This window comes from Drosophila montana, unplaced genomic scaffold, assembly GCF_035044405.1.
Source record: "Drosophila montana isolate Dmon_TW-CO22-7 unplaced genomic scaffold, ASM3504440v1 contig_2_1, whole genome shotgun sequence".
Lineage (NCBI taxonomy): Eukaryota > Metazoa > Arthropoda > Insecta > Diptera > Drosophilidae > Drosophila > Drosophila montana.
The window spans coordinates 639,350-662,278 of NW_026997875.1; the positions used below are offsets into that span (position 1 = coordinate 639,350).

Below are 22,929 nucleotides of genomic sequence, written 5' to 3' on the forward strand. Positions count from 1 at the left end.
TTGTTTGCAGTTCTGCGCACCGCCATACCGAACATCAGTCCACAGGGTCAGCCGCGCGTCTCGCCGCTGGTGCTGCCACCGGGCATGGCCGGCGTGCCGCCCTTCGATGCCAGCATGGTAAGTCCTTGTCCCTATACTAACACTAGCATACAGCTGTTGTGCTCTTGCTAAGCTCTTGTCCAAGCTAACAATCTACTTGCTTAACTTAACACCCTTGCCTTGCCAAAATGGACGCAGCATGATCTGGGCGCCTATGTCAGCGGACGGCGTACACAGAGCCCGCCGCCAGCGCATCAGCAGGCATCGCCCATAACACCGGTAATGCACAAGTTTTACATGCGGAACTTTGAAGTAGCGTAACCCAAGAACAACCCCAATAAAAAACAATTAAACAACTAACAACATTTAATATAGGTGCCTGCCTTTTAGATATACTCTAATCTCGTCTACCCATTTCACTTGCAGAATGATACCGCGTATCGGGCCGCCATGCTTTATCAACACCACATGATGCGCAGCGGTGACTATGACGACAAGATGATTAGCAGCAGTCCGCCATTGGAGCTGCGTCGTCCGGGCAGTGGACCACCGCGCACCATTACCGTGCCGCACAGCCTACAGAGTCCACAGGATCGCACTGCAGCGGGTAAGAGCATATTGAGCTCCAGATAAACTTAAGATCCCAGCTTAATCAATTACCCATTCTACCCATTCACAGACTCGCCGCAGATGGCTCAGGTGTATGTGCACAATGCGCGCATACCGCACGCCCACTTCAGCGAGATGGCCACACGTGGCGGCTACTATGAGAGTGCCGGCATGCAGCTGGAGCCGCCGCCGGCGCACCGTGCGGCAGCATCGATAAGTGTTGTGGTGCCACCACCGCCGACAGTTGCCAGCGGCAGTCCGTACATCAGCGGCGGTGCCTCAGTGTCTGTGTCCGTGCAGCCGGGTCCGCATAGTCTACATCCCAGCCAGGCCAAGCTCTTGGAGCGCGAACGCGAGAACGAACGGCTGTCCATAGTAGCAGCAGTTGGTGCGTATACAAATGCCAGACAACTTGTGGCAATCGGGACTCACACTAATCCATTTACAGCCAAGCAACAGCAGGAGCATTTGACCGCGTCTGTAATGCACGGCGGCATGGAGCTGACCGCACAGCAGCCGCAGCCCCAGCCAGGGCCACCACCACCCGCCGCAATGCCACCGCCGCCGGGTGACTCGCTCGTCACATTGCTGCAACGCTATCCGGTCATGTGGCAGGGTCTGTTGGCACTGAAGACCGATCAGGCGGCCGTTCAGATGCACTTTGTGCACGGCAATCCAAATGTGGCGCGTGCCTCGCTGCCCAGCATGGTGGAGAGTGCCACACCACAACTGCGTATCGCGCAGCGCATGCGTCTCGAGCAGACGCAGCTGGAGGGTGTTGCCAAAAAGATGCAGGTGCGTAAATATATTTTATTTAATTATATTACACTTAATTAACTAATTGGACGCATTGTTGTTATGCGCAGGTGGACAAGGAGCACTGCATGCTGCTGGCGCTGCCATGTGGACGCGATCATGCGGACGTGCTGCAGCATTCGCGTAATCTGCAGACCGGATTCATAACCTATCTGCAGCAGAAGATGGCAGCTGGCATTGTGAATATACCCATGCCGGGCAGCGATCAGGCTGCGTATGTGGTTCACATATTTCCCGCATGCGATTTCGCCAATGAGAATCTGGAGCGTGCTGCGCCCGATCTCAAGAATCGTGTTGCCGAGCTGGCGCATCTATTGATTGTCATTGCCACCGTCTAATCGAATCGCAGGCGGTTGGTTTTAACCGGATCTACGTAAACCACACACAGATATGAAAATTAAACAATCACCGACTATGTCTAAATATATGAAAACTGCAAGAACAACCACAACAAGAACATCTGAAGAACAACTGAAACAAACACATGTAAAGTAAACAAAAAACCAACCAATAATACAAAAACAACAACTACCAACTACAACAAAGCTAAAACAAGTTACGCTCTTCTAGTATTTTAAGTAATTTTAAATAGCGTTTAAACAAAACACAAAAGTTTAAAGCAAAACTAAACAAAAAACAAAAAGTAAAGAGAAAAAAAATGCAAACTTTATTGAAATAAATAAATGCAAGCGAAAGAGAGAGAGAGAGAGAGAGAGTTGAGGCCAAGCTCATAAAGCAATCGAAATTGATTAATGGCAACTAAAACAAACCAATGTAAATCCGTAAAACAACCCTCTTGAACAGCCTCCCCCCGCAAATCCTCCAACATAATATATACATTGTGTAAAACGTAAACAAAACAACAACAACAAAAAAACAGAAGGAAAAAAACTAAAATTGCAAAAATATGTTTGTCAAAATTTTCGTTTCTTTTCTTTTCATAAACATAATACATAATAATTTTTAACAACATTTTTGAAAGCTTGCAAAGTATCGTTAAGTTTGATCTCAAGAAAGTTTTTATTTTTTTTTTTGCTTATAATTTAAAATGAAAATGAAATGAAAACAAAACGAAAAGGAAATGTGAAAGAAAAAACAACAAATGCTTAAAAAAGAAAACCTAACTGTTTACTGTACTACATACTACTTACTACCATACATACATACATACAAGCATATATACCTACTATCCCTATTCGAAAAGAAAATATGAAACAGCAATAACAACACACGTTTAAGTTTTTGATTGGTGAACTATTTCACATATTCACCCACACACAAACACATACACACACACATATACGTACGCCCAGTTACTGCTCGCATTTTACAAAGTTTCGTCGCCCTTAATTAAGTAGTTTATTGATTTTGCTCTAGGGTTTCGTTTCTATTTATATTCTTAATTTTTTCAATTTGTTCCTCGGCTCCATGTGGTGCGCGTGCTAACCGCGCGTGTCGCATTGACCCGAAGAACGCCATGAGCGCCACCTGTCGCCAACTGCTGTTAAGCACAATTAGGTTTAAAGATGCGCCCAGAGGCTTTTTTCCTACAATTACAAACATTAAAATAGATACACACACACACACATACACAGAAATATACAACCACATAAAAATACATTATATACACACCTACATATAAATTACAATTATTAAATATCTATTTAATTATTATAAACAAATATGTTAAGCCAAATATTTTAAAGTTTAGAGACAAGTTTATTAATTTGTTGCTTATATATTTCCCTGTAGGGGCGCAAGCCGACGACAAAAATACACTCAACGCAGGCGCCGCCGCGTTGTTGGCATTTTTGTGGTTGCCTTTCTGCCGATTATTCACTGTTAGATTTTCCACCTGATTTGCTTGAAAATCGCATCAACAGTAACAGCAACTAAAACTACAACAACAACAACAACACCATCACTGCCACAGCACTGTACCCGAAACTAATTCAAGCAAAGTTGGGTGTTTCCATTTGTTATCATTTAAATGTTTAGTTCTTGTGCGCGAAACTTTGTAAACTGCCAGGCAGTAGCATTAGAGCGTATTTATATATATATATATATATATATAAAAATACACTCACACATACACAAACATATATATTTTAAGCCTGAAGCTGACTATAAAAGAACACATATACAGACGCCCAATACACAATATACATAATATATATATATATATAAAAGGAAGATGATAAAATCCCTCTGTACACTCCTTAAACTTAAACGTTTTCACGCCCACTTGTAAATTATGTGACGAAAAACAAAAGAGAAAAAAAAAAGCAAAACTGTAAAATATTTAAATTATTTAGCGTCTAAACGATAATTCATGTACATGTAAATACAGTTTAATTAGTGTTTAGCGCGTATTTAGTTGTATGTTTTAAAACTAAACTGTACATTATATAACACGATAAAGATACGATTATGAGAGAGATCAGAAGTAAATCGCAAAAAGGAAAAACATTTTGTCAGTAAACACAACAAGAACAGATGAAACGCTATTGTTTTAAGACATTTTTAGTTATTTTTAAGTTAATTGATGAAGAAACCGATTAAATTACACTTATTTCTAAGTGAATTAATAAACCAATTCAATAAACTTTTTCTGTTAAGCGATTTGTTTTAATTAATTTTCAACTTTACCATTGCTCCACGTCCAACCCTTTCGTTCACAATAGTTGCTGGTTGTTCGATAGACCGTTATCAGCCCACAAACCCATTAGCGAAATGAAACTTATAGTATATATATATATGAAAAGAACACAAAACCCTTAAATATATATATATATATACATATATATAGATGTTAATGTTATACCTGTAATTAAATAAATTCTATATCTATCTATGCATTATGTATAATAGTTTTGTTGATATTTGAACGGCTGCTATTCAAAATCCCGAACAGGCTTTTGTGGACACAATCATTCTTTGAATAATCAATTAGTATATAACAAAACAGTCTATTATTGTTAAACATTTATCCGGAATTCCGATTTTATTATTATTATTATGATTATTTATTTACATTATTTAAATGGGAAATGGTTAATTAACGGGAGAACAGTTTGTGTAACATTGGCTTTTCTGTTATTAACAGCGAACATTAACGCTAAACTACAACAGCTGACTTGTTCACATTTTATGTTATCGATATACAAATAATTGACTATCGAAAAATCAACGCGTTGTGCATGCATTCGGTTTTATTATTTAAGCGTTTAATTTGTTAATAATTATAGAATAGTGAATAAAAATAGTTATATTTACGTGCTGAACTGACTGCAGACATGTCCAATCTGATAAAACAAGGTAAGCGCACGTGCTACACGTTGGATTCCATTCTATGGGCCGCAGCAACAGCTGTGTGATTATACAATTCATTTATTTACGCGCTGCCGCTGCTGCTGCCCATTGCAGGCCTGCCACTCACATCGGCTCGTGCGCCGCTGCTGCAATTTCTGCGATTTCGCGGCAAGATAAACATACAACGCCCCAAGGAGCCGCACTATGAGCGGGCGCGTGTTGTGGCCGTCACACAGCCCAAATATCCGGAGCCGCCGAAGGCTCTGACCTGTTTTCAGACACGGGCAGAACGTATGGGGACCCAGGTGGAGAATCCCTACGATGCGATTATAGCGCGCGAGGTGCGCAACTGGTTGGATCATTCCAAGCTGGTGGCTATCTTCCATTTGAACTCAATAATGGCAGACGAGCTCTTTCGTGTGCGCGTCCAGCTGCACAAGCAGAACATGCACCTAAAATCCTATGGCCGCAAGATCATTGGCCAGGCTGTTGCCGGCACACAATACGAAGCCATTATGCCGCTGTTCCACTCCAATCATTGCATTGTGTTCTCGCCGGATCAGCACCGTGTGGCCGCACTGTTGCGCCTCACGCGCAAAGTACCGCAAATGGTGCTGCTGGGCGGCATTGTGGAGAACACCCTGCTCAGCCGCAACGAGCTGATGGACTTCGCACAGATGCCCGGTCTGCAGGCGGCACAGGCGCAGCTGGTGCAAACGCTGAATATGGCGGCCGGCAATGTGGTGCAGCAGCTGCAGGCGCATCAGTGCAATCTGGTCAAGGTGCTGGATGTGCACGCCAAAGGGGATGCGGCAACGGAGCCGAATGAAACGCAGACATAAGTTATAATTTGTTAATAACAATAACAGCGAAAAAATAATTGTCATTTGTCTTTCATACTATAGATAAGAGCTTAAAACTAGATTGCACTCTTCCAACGGCATGGAATGATGGCGTCAGTGGCGTCCTGTCTAGGAGGTAATTGTGGTTGCCATGTGATGCCAGCGCTGCCTGCAGTTAAAGGCCAAGTTCGCTAGCGCTTCGGCAGCATCCAGCTCGTCCTTGTGATGGAGCAGCCAACGCTCGCCACGTGCCGCAGCGGTGGCATCGCTGGTGAACAGCACATCGCTCTGCACGGGCCGCTCCTGACTGGCGCATTTGTGCCTGAGAAAAATTTACATTTCAGCATAACAGCAATTGATCCACTGCACTTGGCTCACCTGCTCATATTCCACTCAATGTGATAGTTGTGCCTATCTGGCGTGAATCTGGCGGCGCTCTCCAGCCACTTGTTCAGCTGGGTGCCATTGTTGTCGCCTGTGTTCGCCGGCATATTGGCATCCAGTACATTGCTGTCGCGCAGATACTTCTCCATCATCTGCTGCTTGTACTTGGTCTTGCCAGCCGGCACAGTTGGCAACATGGGCACGCGTTCACTTTGCGCCTGGTCCGGCAGCAGCTCGGATTCCACATAAAAATTGGGCTTATATGGCGCCGATCTGGTGGAGGCATTGTTATCATTGCCATCACTGGCCGTGCTGCGACTGGACAGCTCGTCGTCATCTTCATTATCCTCATCATCTTCGGCTGCGCACACGCGCATGTCCTCCTCCCAAATGCTGTCCTCGGACGAGATGCTAAACTGTTCCACATTGCCTCGTGCGTTGTGATTGTAATTCTTGATCAGATGACCCCAAGACTTTTTGGCCTTCTCACGCTCCGAGTTTTTTAACTTGCGCCGCCAATTGGCAAACCAATTGCAGATCTGTGTATACGTCAAGCCCGTCTCTCCGGCCAGTTGCTTCTTCTCCTCTCTGCTGGGATACGGGTTCTCGCGTCGTCGTATAAGCCAATCCTTCAGCATGCGCTTTATATCGGGCGTAAACAGACGCTTCGTAGCCCGAGTCAGATGCAGATCATCCTCTGGCGGCCAGGCGCGTCTGTAACCCAACTCTTCGAATAGAATTTCTTTTGTTTTTTTTTTTTGCCCCCCCCACTCACTCACCTGCTGTGCCGACGATTGCGTTTGGGGCGACACGATTTTTCCATGACAGCGAACTGCAATTGAAACTAGATATTTAAAGTGAATTCTCATCGTGTGCAATCCCCGCCCAGGTTATTGCTCATCCATAATTAAGCCAATCGACCCGAAATACGCTGTAAGGCAAATTCAGTTTCAAAACTTTTTCTGTTGGGTGGGTGGCGCTATTTCTGTCCACGAATGCTGAATAAAATTTTCATGTTTTTTGGCCGTTGTTTTTACCCGATAAATGAAAAACACGATTTGACACACACACACACACACACACACACACATGTGTATGTATATATATATACACACTGAGAAATATTGAGAGGCAATGTGTGGGAGAGTTGGCGTTAGATATCATCGCACGATCGAATGAGAAAGATCTCTATAAAGGGCGTAATGCCGAAATGTCGTCTGAATAGTTGGCATGCGAATCAAGAACCGATTCGTTTTCGATTTGATTTCTCAGGACACAATGCCTTGTATTTCTATACATTATTTTGTCGCTGAATTTCATTGATAAAACTCGGTGGCCATGTTTTTTCCAATATATATATATATATATACAAATGTATTCATATATAAATCTGTTTTATGAAGAAAAAAAACACTAGAAAAACTGTTTACGTTTCTCAGCTAATTTTCAAGTACGCGCATCTATTTTGTGCACCTTTAAAGGCGCATTACCTATTGATTACTTCGATGTAATTATTGTTGACACTTTTAAGTATTATATAATCCCAATAGAACAATAGACTTCTGTTTTTTTTTTTTTTTTTCTGTTAACTGTTTTCTTTATTTGTCTTAGACGGCAATTTGATTTTGCGTATTGCTACATTTTTAGATGGCCTAGGGCACAGTGGGTCGAAGGCATTGCACTCGATTATGGAAAATTCACCCACCTGTAAATATTCAATTTCAGTTGTATTAAAATGTTTTGCTATTTTGTACGAACAACACGATGAGCCGACACGCTTTGAACGTCGCACTCGCAGACTGCAAACTGAGCGTTCGTACAAATTTTCAAAAACTGCCAGAAAGATGTTTTCGAATGCTCGCACGAATTTACTCGGGCGCCTGCGTTTAAGATTCGGAAAAACGAAAAGTTGCACTTATCACACTTTTAATCTATTTACAAAACTCGAGACAAATATGTGGTACACACACATAATGCCTATTTTCAAAGAACCACTGAACGTGTCTGTTCCGGCATACGCTACCTCAAGCCAAAAATGTTTGGCGATCATTAACGATTGATTAAGTGTCATATGGCCCACGTGTGTAGAGTGCACTAAATAATACTTTCGCTCTCGATCAATTCGTCGCTCGGTGGCCATGATGTGATTAAATTTATATTCTGTTGCAAGTTATTTCAAAATCATTTTACATATGCACAGCAAAAATTGTGAGCCGCTTTATTACATTGAAGGATTCACGTGGAACAAGCACAGAAAACAAATAAATAATTAAAAGAAAATAGATTTTTAGGCTATTTTAAAGAGTTCAACTGCACGTTGCTTTATATCAACACATTATTAGTTACCCATTACGATAATTTTACTAGACAAATGAAAATATCTTTTAAATACATTTAAAAAGGTCCCAAAGCTAACGTCTTTTTCAGCTTGGCATTCACAAGAATGTCCCAGTTGGCCAGGGTTGCCAGCGAGTTGACAAAAATACCAAACAGTTAAAATGCATTAAATAATCCCACAGCTTAACACGAGCTGGCATCCTTGCATTTGCAGTGTGTACACAGAAAATTTCAGTTAAATCTAATTGTTTATATCTAGAACGTAATAATTTGCTGAAAATTTTTATTGGTCCATTGTGGATAAATCTAAACGGCTGGCCGCTATGAACGATTCGGTGCGCTATGAGCGCTGCCAGCCAATGCTGGGCGTGCTAAGCGAATCCCAAGAGGGCATCGGCGCATCCGAATCGGATGTACCCCAGGGAATTGGTAACGTAAGTTGAACGTCGCTGCCAAAGTCTTTGTTCAATGAAAACTGACTCATATTGTTTTGGCCTTAATTAAATTGTTTTATTGTACTTTTGCAGGTGCTGTGCACACATGACGGCGTGCTTTTGAAGAAGGCCAATGCGGAACATATTGCTGAATTGAATACCAGCGGCTCCCTGTCCCTGGTCGAGTACAGCCTGCCGCGTCGTCGCGTGTATGTGGAGTGGCATCTAAATGATAACATTATGATAGCCGACGATAGCCAGGATCAGGGCGATTGGGCGCTGGTGGATACAATAGCGGGTCGCACACGCACCACATCCGAGTGCAGCGCCTTCAATACAAAGCCCGCAGAGCTGGGCAGCAATGGCAATGTTGCGCCAGCTCGTGCTCGAATAATGCGCGCCCTATTGGAGGATTTGGCTGCCGTTGAGGTGCAGCATCGTGGCCAGACATTACGATTCCTGCGCAAATCGGATAACGGCGTGCACTGCGAGTTCTTCTTTCAGCACGGCAACGCGGATCTCTTTGTGCGTTCCATGCGTCAGCAGCATTTCATTGAGAGCTCCGAAGCAGGTCGCAGCGGCGGCGAGGTGTACGCCATATTGAACACGGAAAACCAGAAGCTGAAAAAGACATTTGCCGAACTGGATATTGGCGAGATTAAGGCTACCCAATTGCCCAGAGAAAGCTGGCTGCCCAATAAATTAGCTGGCTTTCTCGGCAATATACCGGACTATGTGCAGCCGCCGTTTCAACGGTCGCCCAAATCGCGTCCCGGTTCGCTGGTGCACGGCGATCGCCAGAACTCACCGGACAACTATCAGTTTATCAAGCTAAGCGGCAGCACGAACAGCGCCTGCTCCTCGAACAGCCAGAGTCGCGGCGAGAGTGCCGACAAATCGCCAGCGGATAGTGAACTGGAGAACCTGAATGCCCAGGATGAGAAAATAGTCAACAATTTGCCAGCACGCCAGAGCGTGCAACGTGGTTAGTATTCGCTAGTTTCTATGACTTGCATCAATTTCATCATCCATATTTGTTGTTCTCCAGGCCAACCGCTCAACGAGGCGCAGTGGTTGGAATTTAAGACGCGCGACGGTCGCATCTCGGATAGCTTACGTATCAAAGAGCTCATCTTTCGCGGTGGCATTGTGCCCAGTCTGCGCGCAGAGGTCTGGAAATATTTATTAAACTACTATGAATGGTCGGACACGGAACTGGAGCGCATCGAGCGGCGCAGCCAAAAGACAAAAGAATACTATAAAATGAAGGCACAATGGCTGGCCATGACCACCGCCCAGGAGGCAAACTTTAGCGGATATCGGGATCGAAAGTGCCAAATCGAGAAGGATGTGAAGCGCACGGACCGTTCGCAACAGTTTTTCGCCGGCGAGGATAATCCAAATCTGATGCTCTTGCAAGGCATACTCATGACCTATGTAATGTACAATTTTGATCTGGGCTACGTCCAGGGCATGTCCGATCTGTTGGCACCCATACTCGAGATTCAGGTTAATGAGGTGGATGCGTTTTGGTGTTTTGTCGGCTTCATGGACATGGTGTTCAGCAACTTTGACATGGATCAGGCTGGCATGAAGACGCAATTTGCGCAACTGCGTCGTCTCCTGGAGGTGGCCAATGCGCCGCTCTTCAAATACATGTGCAGTCATGAATCGGATAACATGTACTTCTGTTTCCGTTGGTTGCTCGTCTGGTATAAGCGGGAGCTGGACAACGACGATGTGCTCAAGCTCTGGGAGTGCCTGTGGACGCGTCTGCCTTGTGCCAACTTTCACCTGCTCTTCTCGGTGGCCATACTGGACCAGGAGACGAACGTGATTATTGATAGAAAATACGAATTCACCGAAATCCTAAAACATGTCAACGAGCTAACCGGCAACATCGATTTGAAACGCACTCTGGAAACAGCCGAGGCCATCTACCTACAGCTGAAGGCATCGGAGGCGTTGCCCAATGATATACGCCACATCATTGGCGAGCCATTGCTGCCCCTGGCTGCTGGCGAGGAGCGGGAGGATGATGAGAATGCCTATTCGGATGATGGCTTTGATGAGCTGCGCGAGCTGACGCCGGAGGAGAAGCGACGCAATCAGGAACTGCTCGAGGAGGCATTCGAGCGATCCCTGTTCATGCAACACATATAGTTCGAGCCAGGAGCAAAGCCAAAACCATACCAAGCCGATGGCATAAACATGCGCAAACTATTTAGCTCTATAGCCTTTAAGACTCAAAGTTTACTATCGTGTCGAGGTGAGGCCCCTCTCGGCGCAGGGGGCTTCGCTGTTGAAGTGCTTTAAATGCTAATGCACAGATTTATACATTGTATATTATACATGTTTGTACGTTTTTGTATTTATTGTAAGTTCTTTTCTAATCCCAGACCTTCAATTGGCTTAAGCGATCGGTCCTAAACTAGGAAAACAATATTTTCAACGATATTTTTACAGCGAAATAAGAGTTAGACGTCAATTTATCTACCGAAATTTTGATTTATCGCATTGCTAAAAGCAGCTTTTATTGCCTCTAGTTAAGTTAAACTCGATTACTGTGAATATACATGCATATATCTATGAATTGCGTAGTAAAAACAAAAACAACAGGAAAACTTAATTTTTCAATGTTTATTGCAGCAAGAGAAACTCTCTCTTCGATGGTTTCTAGTTGACCCGTGTATCCTTGGTTATACCATACCAAAGATATAGTCCTGGTGAACCTAAAGGTCCGATTTCTTGCAAATTTTGCAGTGAAATGGTCCACAAACATGCATGCTTTTTCTTTCAGCACCCCTTTTACATTAGTTTAACGGCCGTCGTTATAGCAGCCCTTTTACATTTTCTGTAACTGTTGCCTAACAGTCCTCTGTTAAGAAATTTTTGGAGACTTTCTGGGCATTTCTGTTCGCCTGGTACTTCAGCTGGATTTTTGTTTAAATCGAGCCACCCAAGCGGCCCAGTGTTGCGGAAGCTAGCGACCGTTAATGTTTAAATATTAAATGCGCACAAGCGAGCTTCTATATGTGAAAATAACAAAATCCTGCATATCTCTGGAACTACAAGGAAGATTTCAATGTCCTTTGGCCAGTTGATACTCCTGGTGCATACAATTTACTTGGCACAGGACTCGTCAGGATCTGCAAGGATATAGCCGAGTAATGGCTAATTTTAATATTAAAAAATGTCCTTTTGACTTTGGCTCCTTTAAGGATTTTCGTCCGTTTCAATACAAAATCTGAATCGGCTAGACAAGAACTGTCTGCTGCCCAAAGGACATCAGGATAGTCCTTGAAATGGCCAAGTTATAGCCGATTTTATGATGTATTAAATATTCAAAAAATGGCCATAACTCGGCCATATCCTTGCAGATTTTCAAAGGACTTGGTGCATTAGGATCGTAAGGACCAACTACATCGATCTGCATCAAAACATTATGGGGTCATCTAAGAAAGCAGGACTTGTCAAATTTTTGTCGCGGCCGGCAAGGAAAATAGGCCCAAAATACAAAATCCGTCATATTTCTTAAACGACAAGGACGATGTCCTTGATGTCCTTTGGCCAGATGATAGCCCCGGTCCATACAATTCATTTGACACAGGATTCATCAGGATATGCAAGGATACAGCCGAGATATGGCCTATTTTCTGTTGTCAAAAATGTCCTTAAAACTTCCTTGTTTGAAGGACTATCGTCCTTTCGATGGTGTATTCTTAATTGGGATGGTGAGGAGTATCTACTGGCCAAAGGACATCCCGGATTTTTTCGTTTTTAGCCAATTTTGCGAGTAAACCCCTAGGAAAAAATGAAGGAAAATTTTTGGTGGAATCCTTGAAATCCTTGAATGCCAATCGATAGTCCTGACTGCCACGAGTTCAAAAAGGTATATCCTTCCGATATCCTTAAGGATATGGCTGAGGTATGGCTAAAAAAAGAATGTCCTTTTTAGAAAAGTAGCCATAACTCTGAAACTAGAAGGACGATTTGGATGTCCTTTGGCCAGTTGGTAGCCCTGAACCGCAGGAGTTGTTTGACACAGGACCCGTTAGGATCCGCAAGGATACGGGCGAAAAATCGCCTTTTTTCGGTACACAAAAGACTGCCTTATATCTTGGCTCCTTGAAGGACGTTCGTCCTTTTCATTGCTCATTCTGAATTGGCTGGGCAAGAACTATCTGTTGGCCAAAGGACATCAGGAAAGTACTTGAACTGGCCAAGCTATGGTCGATTTTGTGATCGTATCCTTTCTAGAAAAACAGCCGTAACTCTGCTATATCCTTGCCGATTTTCAAAGGACTTGCTGCGCCAGAATCGTGAAGGCCAACCGCATCGATCTGCATTTAAAGGAGATTAAAAATCAATGTTTTGTTGTAATTTTGGAAATTTATTTTTCATATATTTATCTTGTTGTTGTTGCTGTAGTTGTGTTGTAATTATCATACTTTAATTAAGATTTATACTTAGCATCTCTAATTTAAATTGTTATTTGCTCTTGTCTGTTGGTGCAACTGTTTTTTTTTTTCTTTCTTTCTTTCTTTTATACTGTTTATTTTTAGCTGTAGTTTAATGGATCGAAGTGCAAACAAAATCGTATTTCCATTTAATTTATATAATTAAAATGTAATACATATATACGGGCCAGTCGCCAATTACATGTACATAAATATTGATTTAATTGTGTTTTAAAAAAAATAATCGATTTGTCACAATAATCATTTTTGTTTTGTTTTATGTTGTGTTGTGTTTTCGTGTGGTTTGTTTTAATTTTGTTGCTGGTTTGTTGTTGTTGTTGTTGTTGTTGTTGTTGTTGCTTGGTTTCAATTCATTTTTAAAAACATACAAAATACAAATTAAAACTTATGCAATATAAATTGTTTTACTAATTACATAATTAAAATTATAAAATTAAAAGCGATTTGACGACAAAGTCAATATATATATATATATATGTGTATATATATATATATATATATATGTATGTATATGTGAATATGTATATATTTATATGTATATAGGACATACCGAGTACACAAATATAACATAGGCAGGACGACCAAGTGAATGAAGAGAACATAGTTAGGATCGGGAATCGGGTCACATGCACACATCATTATAAAGATGAAATCAAACAAATGGAGTGCAAATACATGAATTGGGATTCTGATACGATCCGATTTGATTTGATTTGATTTGATTTGATGATTAAAGATCCATTAAAGATACTAAAATATGTACAGGTTTTTTTGTTTTGTTTTGTGATTAAGATTAACTCTTGTAAAGGACGACAGCATTGAACCCAATTAATGCTACATATCTATATATATATATATATGTTTGTGTGTATACATCATAATAGGTGTGTGTGTGTGTGTGAGTGAGACTGTGTGTTTGTGTGTGTTTGTTTGTCAATTTGCTTTTAAGTTAGTTTGCTGTTTAAACATTCTTCTTTTTTTTTGTTTTGTTTTTGCTTTGTTTTTGTTTTTGCTTATCAGTTATCAATAATAATTTGCAATAATTTAAACCGTTATTCATCTGCGTGTTTTTTTTTTTCGGGCCTGGGGGTTGGGGTTGGGTGCAGCAGCAGACCCCTGCCCCCCCTCCCCCCTCCCTCCTTTGTTACAATTAAATTATAAGCGCTTTTTTAATATACTCGTTAATCATACGAAACGCACACAACAAGCAGCTCAAACACCTCCACCCCCGCCCGCTCGCCCGCCCTCCCTCGCCTAACGCATTAGTTGCAGCAGTGCGCGGCGAAGAGACAGGTAGACGGGGAGGGAGAGGGGCGTGGCAGCTGTTGCGTGCTGTTTCCCGCTTTCAGCAGTGGGCCGCGGGATACAGGTGGCCAGGTGAGAGCTGGTGGAACGCCATGTGCCACAGCAGCGGGCGCCGTTTGTTGCAGCATCAGCGCCCGCTGCTGTCCACATGGAAGCCCAACCAGAGTCAAGCCTGGCGCGCAGCAGCAGCAGAGGCTGTATCCCGGGACCGCTCACTCGCTACTTCGACTCGCTTTAAATGTATGTATATATATATGCGTAATATATATATAATATTTATATATATATATAAATATATAATGGTTTACTTATACTTTACACAACTTTAAGCTTAAGGGATCTACTACTCCTGTTCGCACAAATTCTCGCTCGTGCTCTCGTTAGCGTACTCGTTCGCGATCGCGTTCTCGTTCGCGTTTTGGAACTAGTTCGCGTACTCGTTACATTTAGCCTTGAGTTTAATTTGCGTGCGTTTGTCTCAGCTTTTGCCGCTGCTCGTCCGTTTCCGCTTCCGCTTCCGTTTCCGTTTGCATTACTCGCTTGGCTCTTCTTCTCCTTCTTATTCTGTTTCTGCTTCTTCGTGGCCTTTTTCCGTTGCTTTTGGTTTATCTTTTTGTTATCATTTTTGCTCTTGTTGTTGTTGCTTTTGTTGCTGTTGTTGCTTTTGTTGCCCTGTCTGGTTCGGGCGCCCACCGGCGGGGCGCTGTCGTCTGGCTAGGCGCGTCGCTTTACTCATTCGTTCCGATCCTCGGACTCGCTGCCCGCCGACAGATTTAGCGTGGCAGCATCTGCCGACTGGCGTGTGTGTCGCGTGGAGCGCAGCTCACGTCGCTTCTCGGGCGGCTGTTCCGCCTCGTTGCCGGAACGTGGACGCTTGAGGCGATTGGAAGAGCGTCGATTCTCTTCGGCGGCAGCAGCAGCTGCTGCTGCCGCCGCTGCGGCGACCGAGGAGCTGCTGCTGCTGGAGCCGCTTAGATTTGCCGCCGAGTTGTTATTGTTGCCGCCGCCGTTGCCGCTGGCATCGAGATCCTCGACACTGCCGCTGTGACTGCTGCCCGGGGCCGCTGGCTTCTTGAGTATGGGCTGAATGATGAGCTCGTCGGCCTCCTCGTAGGGCGGCGGCAGCTTGGCCGCATCCGCGGCATTCGTTATGGTCAGGGAGATGCGCGACTCGCTGCGCTCGGAGCGCTCGCTGCTGGTGCTCGCGCCGCTGCTGATCGGCGGCGCAATCGTGATGGTCGTCTGCGAGGGCAGATTCGCCGCAATCGCCGCATTGGAGGCGGCGGCGGCACTGGAGCTCGCATTCAACGGCGTCAGCGTCACCTTATCCTGCTCGGGCGTAGGCGTCGGCGCCGGCGTGGAGCAGCTGCTGGAGCCACTTACGCCGCGCAAACTCTTCTCGATGCTGGCGCCCAAATTGAGCGGCAAGCCGGCGGCCAGCGCGGCAGCCGTTAGCTCATCCTTGGTGGGATGCATCTCGCTGCGCGCACGCTTCGACTTGTGCGCCTGCTGTTGCTGCTGCTGCTGCTGGTGTTGTTGCTGCTGCTGCTGTTGCTGCAGATGCTCCGCATCGAGGGCGGCCGCATAGGCGGCATTGAGGCTGCTGCTGCTGGCCGATGAGGTGGGTATCAGCGAGATGCCCGAGCCCAGACCCAGCGACTTGGTGTAAAAGTCCATTTGCTGCTTGAATGCGTCCTGTTCGCGCTGCCGCTTGGCAGCCGAACTGCTGCTGCTTCCGCCGCCGCCGCCACCTCCTCCAGATGAAGATGATGCGCCGCCGGTGAGGCCAGCCAGGCTGGCCAACGAACCGGGACCGCTGAGTGGCAGCGAGCCGCCGGCAGCGGCCATCGCCTGGGCCGCCATCTCGGCGAGCAGCGCCTGCGAGAAGTCACTGGACATGCCCGGTATCTGTGGCAGCTGTGCGGCGGCTGCTGCTGCTGCAGCTGCGGCGGACTTGGAACTCTTGCTGGCCGATGAGCCGCCGCCGCCGCCGCTGTTGTTGTTGTTGCCGCCGGAGCTGGACGTGCTGGGCATTTTGCCCTGTGAGAAGGCCTGCAGCGCCGCCAGATCCGTTGGCAGGGCGCCGCGCGCTATGCTCTCGAACCACTTCTGCTGCTCCTTGGCGGACGCCTCGTTGGCAGCGGCCGCGGCTGCGGCACGTTTGCTGGCAGCGCTGGAGCTGCTGCTGCTGTTGTTGTTGGAGCTGCTCGGCGTGGGCAGCGGCGGCATGCCCAGGGAGCTCATGAGACGCGTCGCCTGGGCCAGGTCCATGCTGCTCATGCGGCTGAGCGATTCGAGTAAATGCGGATCGGCGCCGGGCATCAGCAGGCTCGATAGCTGTGCCATGTCCGCGGCACTGGGCGTCGCCGAGGCGGCCGAGTTGCGTTGATTGCTGCTCTGGCGGCTGCGACTGGAGCTGCTGGAGGGCGTTGTTACGGTGCCGGCGCTCATGCTGGCCATGGCGTTCATCAGATTGGCCGCCGAATTGGCCGCCGAGTTGGCGGCGTTGCGGGAATTGCTCGATTTGCTCGACTGCGACTGATGCGACTTGGACGACTGCGTCGAGCCGGTGACCGCCGCCGAGGAGGTGGCCACGCCGTTTAGCAGATTATATTGCTGTGCCAGCTGATCGTAGGCCGAGCCCAGGCCGCTGGAGCCCAGCGAATACGGATTGAGTCCGCCCAGGCCCATGGGCGGATACAGCAGCGAGGGATTGGGGAACAGGAACGGAAAGCCGGCGGCCAGCTGCGATGCCGATGCGCCCGCATTCTTGCCACCACCCGATCCGCCGCCTGCGCTGCTATTGACTGCGGCTGCGGCGGCTGCCAGCTGCGCGGCCTCGTTCTGTTGCTGCTTCTTCTTGCTGGCCGCCGAGGACGAGGCGCTGGAGGAGTTGCCGCCAGCGCTGGACTGCGACTGGCTCTTGCCGGTGCCCGCGCTCGTGCTGCCTGTGAGGCCGCCGAGCGTTGGACCCGCAGCAGCCATGAGCGCAGCCAGCGACTGGGCATCCATGCCGGCCAGATTGCCCAGGCCGCCCATGCCCGCCAGGCTGGCGAACAGATTCATGTTGTTCAGATTGCCCAAGCCGGGTAGATTACCCATGCCGGGCATGCCGCCGAATGGCATCGACAGCAGCGGATTCTTCGGATCGAACGCGGCGAGCGGATTCTTTGGATCGAAGCCGCCCAAGCCGGGCAGATTGGCCAGCAAATTGGGATTGAGGCCAGCCAGCGAGCCGAACTGCAACGCCGCCGCCTGATCCAAGGCGGCCGCCGACTGCGATTGCCTCGACGACTTCTTCGACGAGCCACTCGAATTGCCCGCCGGCGACTGTGCGGCACTTGGTTGTTGCGTGTGGCCGCCGGAGGAGGCATTGCTCGAATTGGAGGAGGGTCGTCCACCATGCGACTTAGACCCGCCGCCGCCGCCGTAGACACTGCTGTTGTCCATGCCGCTGGCGCTGGGCTTTGGTGATGGCGCCGACATCGGATTCTGCATCTGCTCCAGCCACTTGGGATCCACCTCATAGTTGGGATTATCGGTGAGCCTGTGGAAGAGCATAGAAATAAATTATATTGTATGAATGCTAATAATAATAAGATTTTGAGTTTTCCACCCAGTTTCCGCCTGCGCGGGTGAATTCACAAAATCTTCACATATCATATACAATTTTGTTAGGAAATCTTTCCATACAGAACGATTCCATCTATTTTTCACATATATCGATTTTCGCAAAATCTTTACTGATCAAATACAATATTTCTTTATGAAATCTTTCCCTTCAAAACGATTCCATCTATTTTTCACACTTGCGAGTGAATTATTTCAAATATTTTGAATTGAATTTTGATTTTCACAAAATCTTTCAATAGAAAACGATTCCATCTATTTTTCACACTTGCGAGTGAATTACTTCAAGTACAGTGGCCGCTCGCTAATAAAAACTTGTATTTATAATTTAATAGAGAACTATTTCAGCTGAATTTTTAGCAAGATGTAGTATTACGTAATTTTGCTCGTATTTATTTATACGATTTTGCAAAAATCGCAAATTCTCTTCAGTTAGAAATCTGCCAAAGTGTTTCATTTAGCGAGGCATCACTGTACTTAAATAAATTGCTAGCTTTGCCAAATCGCAGGCATGTTGTTGCCACTTACCATTGCATGAGGCGCTTCAATTGTGGCGCCTTGTTGCCGCCCAGCCGCTTGCCCGTCTGCTTGTTGATCACCGGAACCGGCTCTTCCCCGGTCAGACCCTGCGGACCAGCCAATGATTGTTGTTGTTGCTGCTGCTGCTGCTGTTGTTGTTGCTGCTGTTGTTGCTGCTGTTGTTGCTGCTGTTGTTGTTGTTGTTGTTGCTGTTGCTGCTGCTGCTGCTGCTGCTGTTGTTGCTGCTGCTGTTGCTGCTGTTGCTGCTTTTGCAGCTGCGCTGCATTGGCCGCCTGCTGGGCACTGGAGCTGCTGCTCTGCTGGCGATTGCCGCGTCGACTGTTGCTGCTGCCAGCTGCGCCGCCGCCGCCGCCAGCGCCAACATAATCAATGCTGAGCTGATCGCCCAGGGGGCTGGTCATGTCCGAGAGCCATTTGTTGACCTTGACGTCGTGGGAGGAATTGTATTTGGAGCTGAGCTTCATCGCCTGCTCCATTTCGGCCAGCATGTTCTCGTAGGCTTTGCGCTGTGAAGGCGGCAGGAATTGCATCATCTTCTGCTGTTGCTTGAGGAACGATTGCGGATCGGTGGCCATCGTTTGGGCCAGCAGTGCATTCAGGCTGTCCTTGCTCGAAAGACCGCCCATGGCCATGTTTTGCAGGGCGCTGAGGCCGCTGCCCGAGGAGCTGCTGGCGCCGCCGCCGCCGCTGCCGCTGCCCTGACCGCCGCTCTTGGACTCTGCAGAAGGAGAGAGAGAGGAGAGAGAGATTAGTTGTTGTTGACTAATGGAGCGCCTCGGCTTGGCTTTTAGAAAAGAAAGCGCAGAGACTCCAACTCACTTCCGGGCACTGTCGTAACAGTGATGGTAAATGGCTTCTGATTGGACTGCTGCTGGCTGGGCGCCTGCAGATTGGCGGGCGTCACGGACACACTGGGCGGTATTTGTGGTTTCTTTGATGAGGGCAGCGATGGATCCGGGAAGGTCTTTTGCTCCTTGGCCGCCGACAGGCCGAGCACAATCTCATCCAGCTTCTTGCGTTTCTTCTCCTTGCCTATGACCGGCTCCTCAATGGTCTGTGGAGCAGAGATATCAACGATTAAAATGGGGGCCATGCCAATTGTGTCTCTCCAGCGCAAATACTTACGCAATTGTTCTTCTTCATCAGCTTGTTGAGCGTGTCGTCTAGCTTGCTCTTGCTGCCCGCCATTGAGGGAAACGCGGAGCTAAGCGCTGCATGCACACTCGATTTCTTGGAGGGCATCGAGAAGTCCTGCACCTCGCTCAGATCGATGGCGCCAGCGCTAGACGCTGACTTCAGCATTTCCGTCATATTCATCTTGGGCAGGCTGCTGTTGGAGAGAGTTGGAAAGAGTTGAAATTATGGCAGGGATAAAATTGCACTTGCTCAAGGATTACACACCTGGAGGACAGATCCATGGGTGCACCCATCGAAGGTGGCGGCGTTTTCAGTGCCGGCACAGCGGGCTTATTGAACTGTCCGGACGATTGGCGCGACAGCGAGGCGTGCTGATGCGCCGGCGGCGGTTGCATGCCACTCAAAGCGGCCGCCGAGGCAGCAGCGCTCGAGCCGCCGCGTCGCCCGTCGCGAGCGCCCGTCAAAGCCTCCATGTTGGCTATCTCACTCTCCCAGTCCTTGGGCGCCACTGTAAAAGGGGAAAATGAGGAAAGTGGCATTGGATTATTTGTATAAATCTAGCTCCAAATCTTTACTTACTCGACGAGCTGTTGAGCAGCGCGTGCAGCTTGGCACGCTCCGTTTCCACATCGATGGCAATGTGCCGTTTGCGCTTCTTGCCCGCATTCGAGCCAAGGCCGCCGGCACTGGGCACATTTAGACCCGCCGCCGCCGCGCTTACAGCCGCCGCCGCACTGGCGCCGGCTGTCGCCGCGCTCAACGACATGCCCGGCAGCAGGGCAGACAGGGATGTGGCATTGCCGCCACTGGCCGCAGCGGCAACGGCAGCCGCGACAGCTGCATTGATGCTATTCGCATCCAGGCCCGGCAATGTGGTGGGCGCCGCAACTGGCGTTTTAGGCGACGGCAGCACCGACTGCACATTGCCGCCCGATGAGGAGACGCCCGCATTGCTGGCCACCTGTTGCATTTGGGAGGCCTGCAGATGCTTGGTCACGCCCTGGTCTGTGGTTATGGTTATCACATCGGGCGTTGTCGAACGTCGCTCACTGCTATTCAGATGGGGTATGGACTCGTGCAGGGCAATGTTCAGGTCTGTGGTGCCCTTTAGTCCGGCAAAGGCGCTGTAATGCTTATCCACGGGCCATTTGTTCGTCTCCACACAGACGACGATGTGTGCGATGCGTCGCTCCAGGGCGAAGTCCTTGAACCAGCGTATCATGCACATCTCAAGCTTGGGCTTCTCCAGCTTTTGCTGTTTCACAGTTGCCGGCTGAATGACCTCGAGATCGGGAAAACGTGCTTTCAGTTCGGCTGCCTGCTTTTTGCACTCCTCCTCGACGGCTTTCTCCTTCTCCTTCATGACCTCGTCGTCATCGGGATCGCTGGGCCCGGCCACCAGGTCGAGTATCTCCTGTTCTGCTGGCGGCTTCTCAACGCTCTTGACCTCCGCCGCTGTGACATCTCCTGTTTTGCTGGCATCCGCCTCAGCCTCGACTTTCTTGGACTCGCTTTCAACTGCTGCTGCAGCCGGTTCCTTATCTGCCTCTGGCTTTTCCTTAGCAGCGGTCTCAACGATCTCGTCGCTATTGTCGGTCGCTGCTTCGGCTTTGACAGCTACCGCTTCCTCTTCCGCTGCTTCAGCGGATTCCTTTTCATCGGCAACTGCCAACTTTGCGGGCTCCGTGTCCATTTGGATGTCTTCTGCCTTTTCACTCGACTTCTCTATTTCGGCTGCTTCTGATTTTAGGCTTTCAGCTGGCTTTTCGCTGTCGGCCGTGGCATCTGCCTCGGTTGCGGCTTCCTTTTCGTTGCCATTTTCCGCAATTGGCTCATCCACGTCCATTTTGTCTTCGCTCTCCTTGGGCTTGACTTCGGTTTCGGCGTCGGCTTCAGCTTCCACAGACTCTTCAGCGGCTTCACTGGGCAGCAGCTTGGCTTCATCCAGCGATTCCTTGTCGGCCTTCTCGGCTGAGACTACTTCGTCTTCGTCCATTTTTTCTGTTGCTGCTTTGTTCATTGGTTTATCTTCGCTATCCTCGACCTCGGCTTTGTCTGTGCTCTGATCGGCATTAACTTCAGCCTTGACGGGCGACTCCTTTTTGATGACACTCTCCTTGGTGAGCAGCTCATCATCCAGATCGATAACCTCGTGCTTGACGGCTGCAGCTGCGGCTGCCGCTGCGACTGCCGCTGCGGCTGCCGTTGCCGCTGCCGCCGCAGCTGCCTTTTCGGCTGCAGCTGCTTTTTCAGCGGCCGCGGCCTTTTCGGCCTTCTCTGCATTAAAGGCCTCCAGTTTGATGGTGCGCTGAATCTGTGCCTCGAGCTCGCGTATGAAACGCTTCTCCGACTCGCAGAAACTAAAGTTGGGATCGTTAAAGATGAACGTCTCGGAGCGGTAAAGTCCATGCTTGAGCACAGCCGCAATCAGTTCCTTATCGTGCCGTCCCGGCTCCCACCAATCGGGCGTATCGGTGTTCATGGCGCACTGCTTGAGCCGCTCGTCGAGCTGCGGATTGCGGGCCACTTCGCGCAGCTTGGCCAGCAGCTCGAGACGATCCAGTATGAGCTTGGCATGCTCCTTTTCGATCTCCTCGATGATGCCCTCCAGACCGCGCTCGTTCTCGCTCAGCTTCAAGCCCGCCTGGCGCCGGCACATGGCCACAAAGACCTTGTAGTAGTCGCTGAGCGTCTCGTCGCTTTTGCGCTCCAGATGCGCCATCTGCTTAAACTTGGTCCAGTCGGGACTGTGGCTACTGCTGTTGCCTCCCATTGGTGTGCTCATCTGCATATCGACACCGTAGCCGGTGAGCACGCGCAGAAATTCATATTCCTCGCGACGATTCCATTTTTTGGGTATCAGCTGCAGGCGCTGCGACTCGCGCTCCTTCGCCGCCAGCTCCATCTTGCCCTGGCGCTCCATTTTCTGTAAAATTAGGGAGTTTTGCATGAGTGGGATTTGCATAAATAATTTATTAAATATATATATGGTATATATAGATTGTATTGTGTGGTTTTTGGTTTAGGTTCGTTTATGTTTGGGATTTGGTAGTGTTTGATTTA

General features: G+C 47.8%; 5 protein-coding genes across 30 annotated transcripts in view; 3 read left to right on the forward strand and 2 right to left on the reverse strand.

The window, feature by feature from the left end:
- spen (split ends) overlaps positions 1-4,082 on the forward strand; it is an 82,596-nt gene extending 78,514 nt beyond the window's left edge. For 6 of the 8 annotated variants that reach the window (XM_064684849.1, XM_064684855.1, XM_064684850.1 and 3 more), the window contains 6 exons: positions 11-117; positions 238-318; positions 466-646; positions 719-1,036; positions 1,097-1,443; positions 1,515-4,082. In XM_064684849.1, the coding sequence (XP_064540919.1) occupies positions 11-117; positions 238-318; positions 466-646; positions 719-1,036; positions 1,097-1,443; positions 1,515-1,802 (1,322 nt within the window). In that variant the 3' untranslated portion in view covers positions 1,803-4,082. The remainder of the gene's footprint in view (positions 1-10; positions 118-237; positions 319-465; positions 647-718; positions 1,037-1,096; positions 1,444-1,514) is intronic. The other 2 variants (XM_064684851.1, XM_064684856.1) reach the window with 1 other exon arrangement.
- A 537-nt stretch (positions 4,083-4,619) lies between these two features.
- Positions 4,620-5,656, forward strand: mRpL10 (mitochondrial ribosomal protein L10). Its single transcript, XM_064684884.1, has 2 exons — positions 4,620-4,782; positions 4,891-5,656. Exons 1-2 carry the CDS (start codon positions 4,761-4,763, stop codon positions 5,616-5,618), a joined length of 750 nt encoding a protein of 249 aa, XP_064540954.1. The 5' UTR covers positions 4,620-4,760; the 3' UTR covers positions 5,619-5,656.
- Positions 5,616-7,786, reverse strand: LOC135430271 (homeobox protein Mohawk). Of its 2 annotated transcripts, XM_064684876.1 has the most exons (4): positions 7,708-7,786; positions 6,782-6,834; positions 5,997-6,716; positions 5,616-5,940 (listed from the first exon to the last, which is right to left on the reverse strand). In XM_064684876.1, exons 2-4 carry the CDS (start codon positions 6,823-6,825, stop codon positions 5,748-5,750), a joined length of 957 nt encoding a protein of 318 aa, XP_064540946.1. In that variant the 5' UTR covers positions 6,826-6,834; positions 7,708-7,786; the 3' UTR covers positions 5,616-5,747. The 2 variants fall into 2 exon arrangements, with proteins under 2 accessions (XP_064540946.1, XP_064540947.1); XM_064684877.1 differs by lacking the exon at positions 7,708-7,786 and having other exon boundaries at positions 5,997-6,729; positions 6,782-7,088.
- A 773-nt stretch (positions 7,787-8,559) lies between these two features.
- On the forward strand, positions 8,560-11,397 carry Tbc1d15-17 (TBC1 domain family member 15/17). The gene is made up of 3 exons (XM_064684861.1): positions 8,560-8,773; positions 8,867-9,758; positions 9,822-11,397. Exons 1-3 carry the CDS (start codon positions 8,663-8,665, stop codon positions 10,934-10,936), a joined length of 2,118 nt encoding a protein of 705 aa, XP_064540931.1. The 5' UTR covers positions 8,560-8,662; the 3' UTR covers positions 10,937-11,397.
- Positions 11,398-15,016: 3,619 nt separating this feature from the next.
- kis (kismet) overlaps positions 15,017-22,929 on the reverse strand; it is a 45,830-nt gene continuing 37,917 nt past the window's right edge. For 11 of the 18 annotated variants that reach the window (XM_064684833.1, XM_064684838.1, XM_064684834.1 and 8 more), the window contains 6 exons: positions 20,446-22,792; positions 20,131-20,374; positions 19,855-20,059; positions 19,549-19,783; positions 18,718-19,447; positions 15,017-18,106 (listed from right to left, as the gene is read on the reverse strand). In XM_064684833.1, coding sequence (XP_064540903.1) covers positions 15,292-18,106; positions 18,718-19,447; positions 19,549-19,783; positions 19,855-20,059; positions 20,131-20,374; positions 20,446-22,792 — 6,576 coding nt within the window. In that variant the 3' untranslated portion in view covers positions 15,017-15,291. The remainder of the gene's footprint in view (positions 18,107-18,717; positions 19,448-19,548; positions 19,784-19,854; positions 20,060-20,130; positions 20,375-20,445; positions 22,793-22,929) is intronic. The other 7 variants (XM_064684832.1, XM_064684846.1, XM_064684847.1 and 4 more) reach the window with 1 other exon arrangement.

Bases quoted from the DNA above. Each gene is read 5' to 3' on its own strand.
- mRpL10 (XM_064684884.1), top strand. From the start codon at position 4,761: ATGTCCAATCTGATAAAACAAG. The intron at 4,783-4,890 runs GTAAGCGCACGT...TGCCCATTGCAG, and splicing joins GTCCAATCTGATAAAACAAG to GCCTGCCACTCACATCGGCT.
- LOC135430271 (XM_064684876.1), bottom strand. From the start codon at position 6,825: ATGGAAAAATCGTGTCGCCCCAAACGCAATCGTCGGCACAGCAG. The intron at 6,717-6,781 runs GTGAGTGAGTGG...GTTGGGTTACAG, and splicing joins CGCAATCGTCGGCACAGCAG to ACGCGCCTGGCCGCCAGAGG. The intron at 5,941-5,996 runs GTGAGCCAAGTG...AATTTTTCTCAG, and splicing joins ATTGAGTGGAATATGAGCAG to GCACAAATGCGCCAGTCAGG.
- Tbc1d15-17 (XM_064684861.1), top strand. From the start codon at position 8,663: ATGAACGATTCGGTGCGCTATGAGCGCTGCCAGCCAATGCTGGGCGTG. The intron at 8,774-8,866 runs GTAAGTTGAACG...GTACTTTTGCAG, and splicing joins TACCCCAGGGAATTGGTAAC to GTGCTGTGCACACATGACGG. The intron at 9,759-9,821 runs GTTAGTATTCGC...GTTGTTCTCCAG, and splicing joins ACGCCAGAGCGTGCAACGTG to GCCAACCGCTCAACGAGGCG.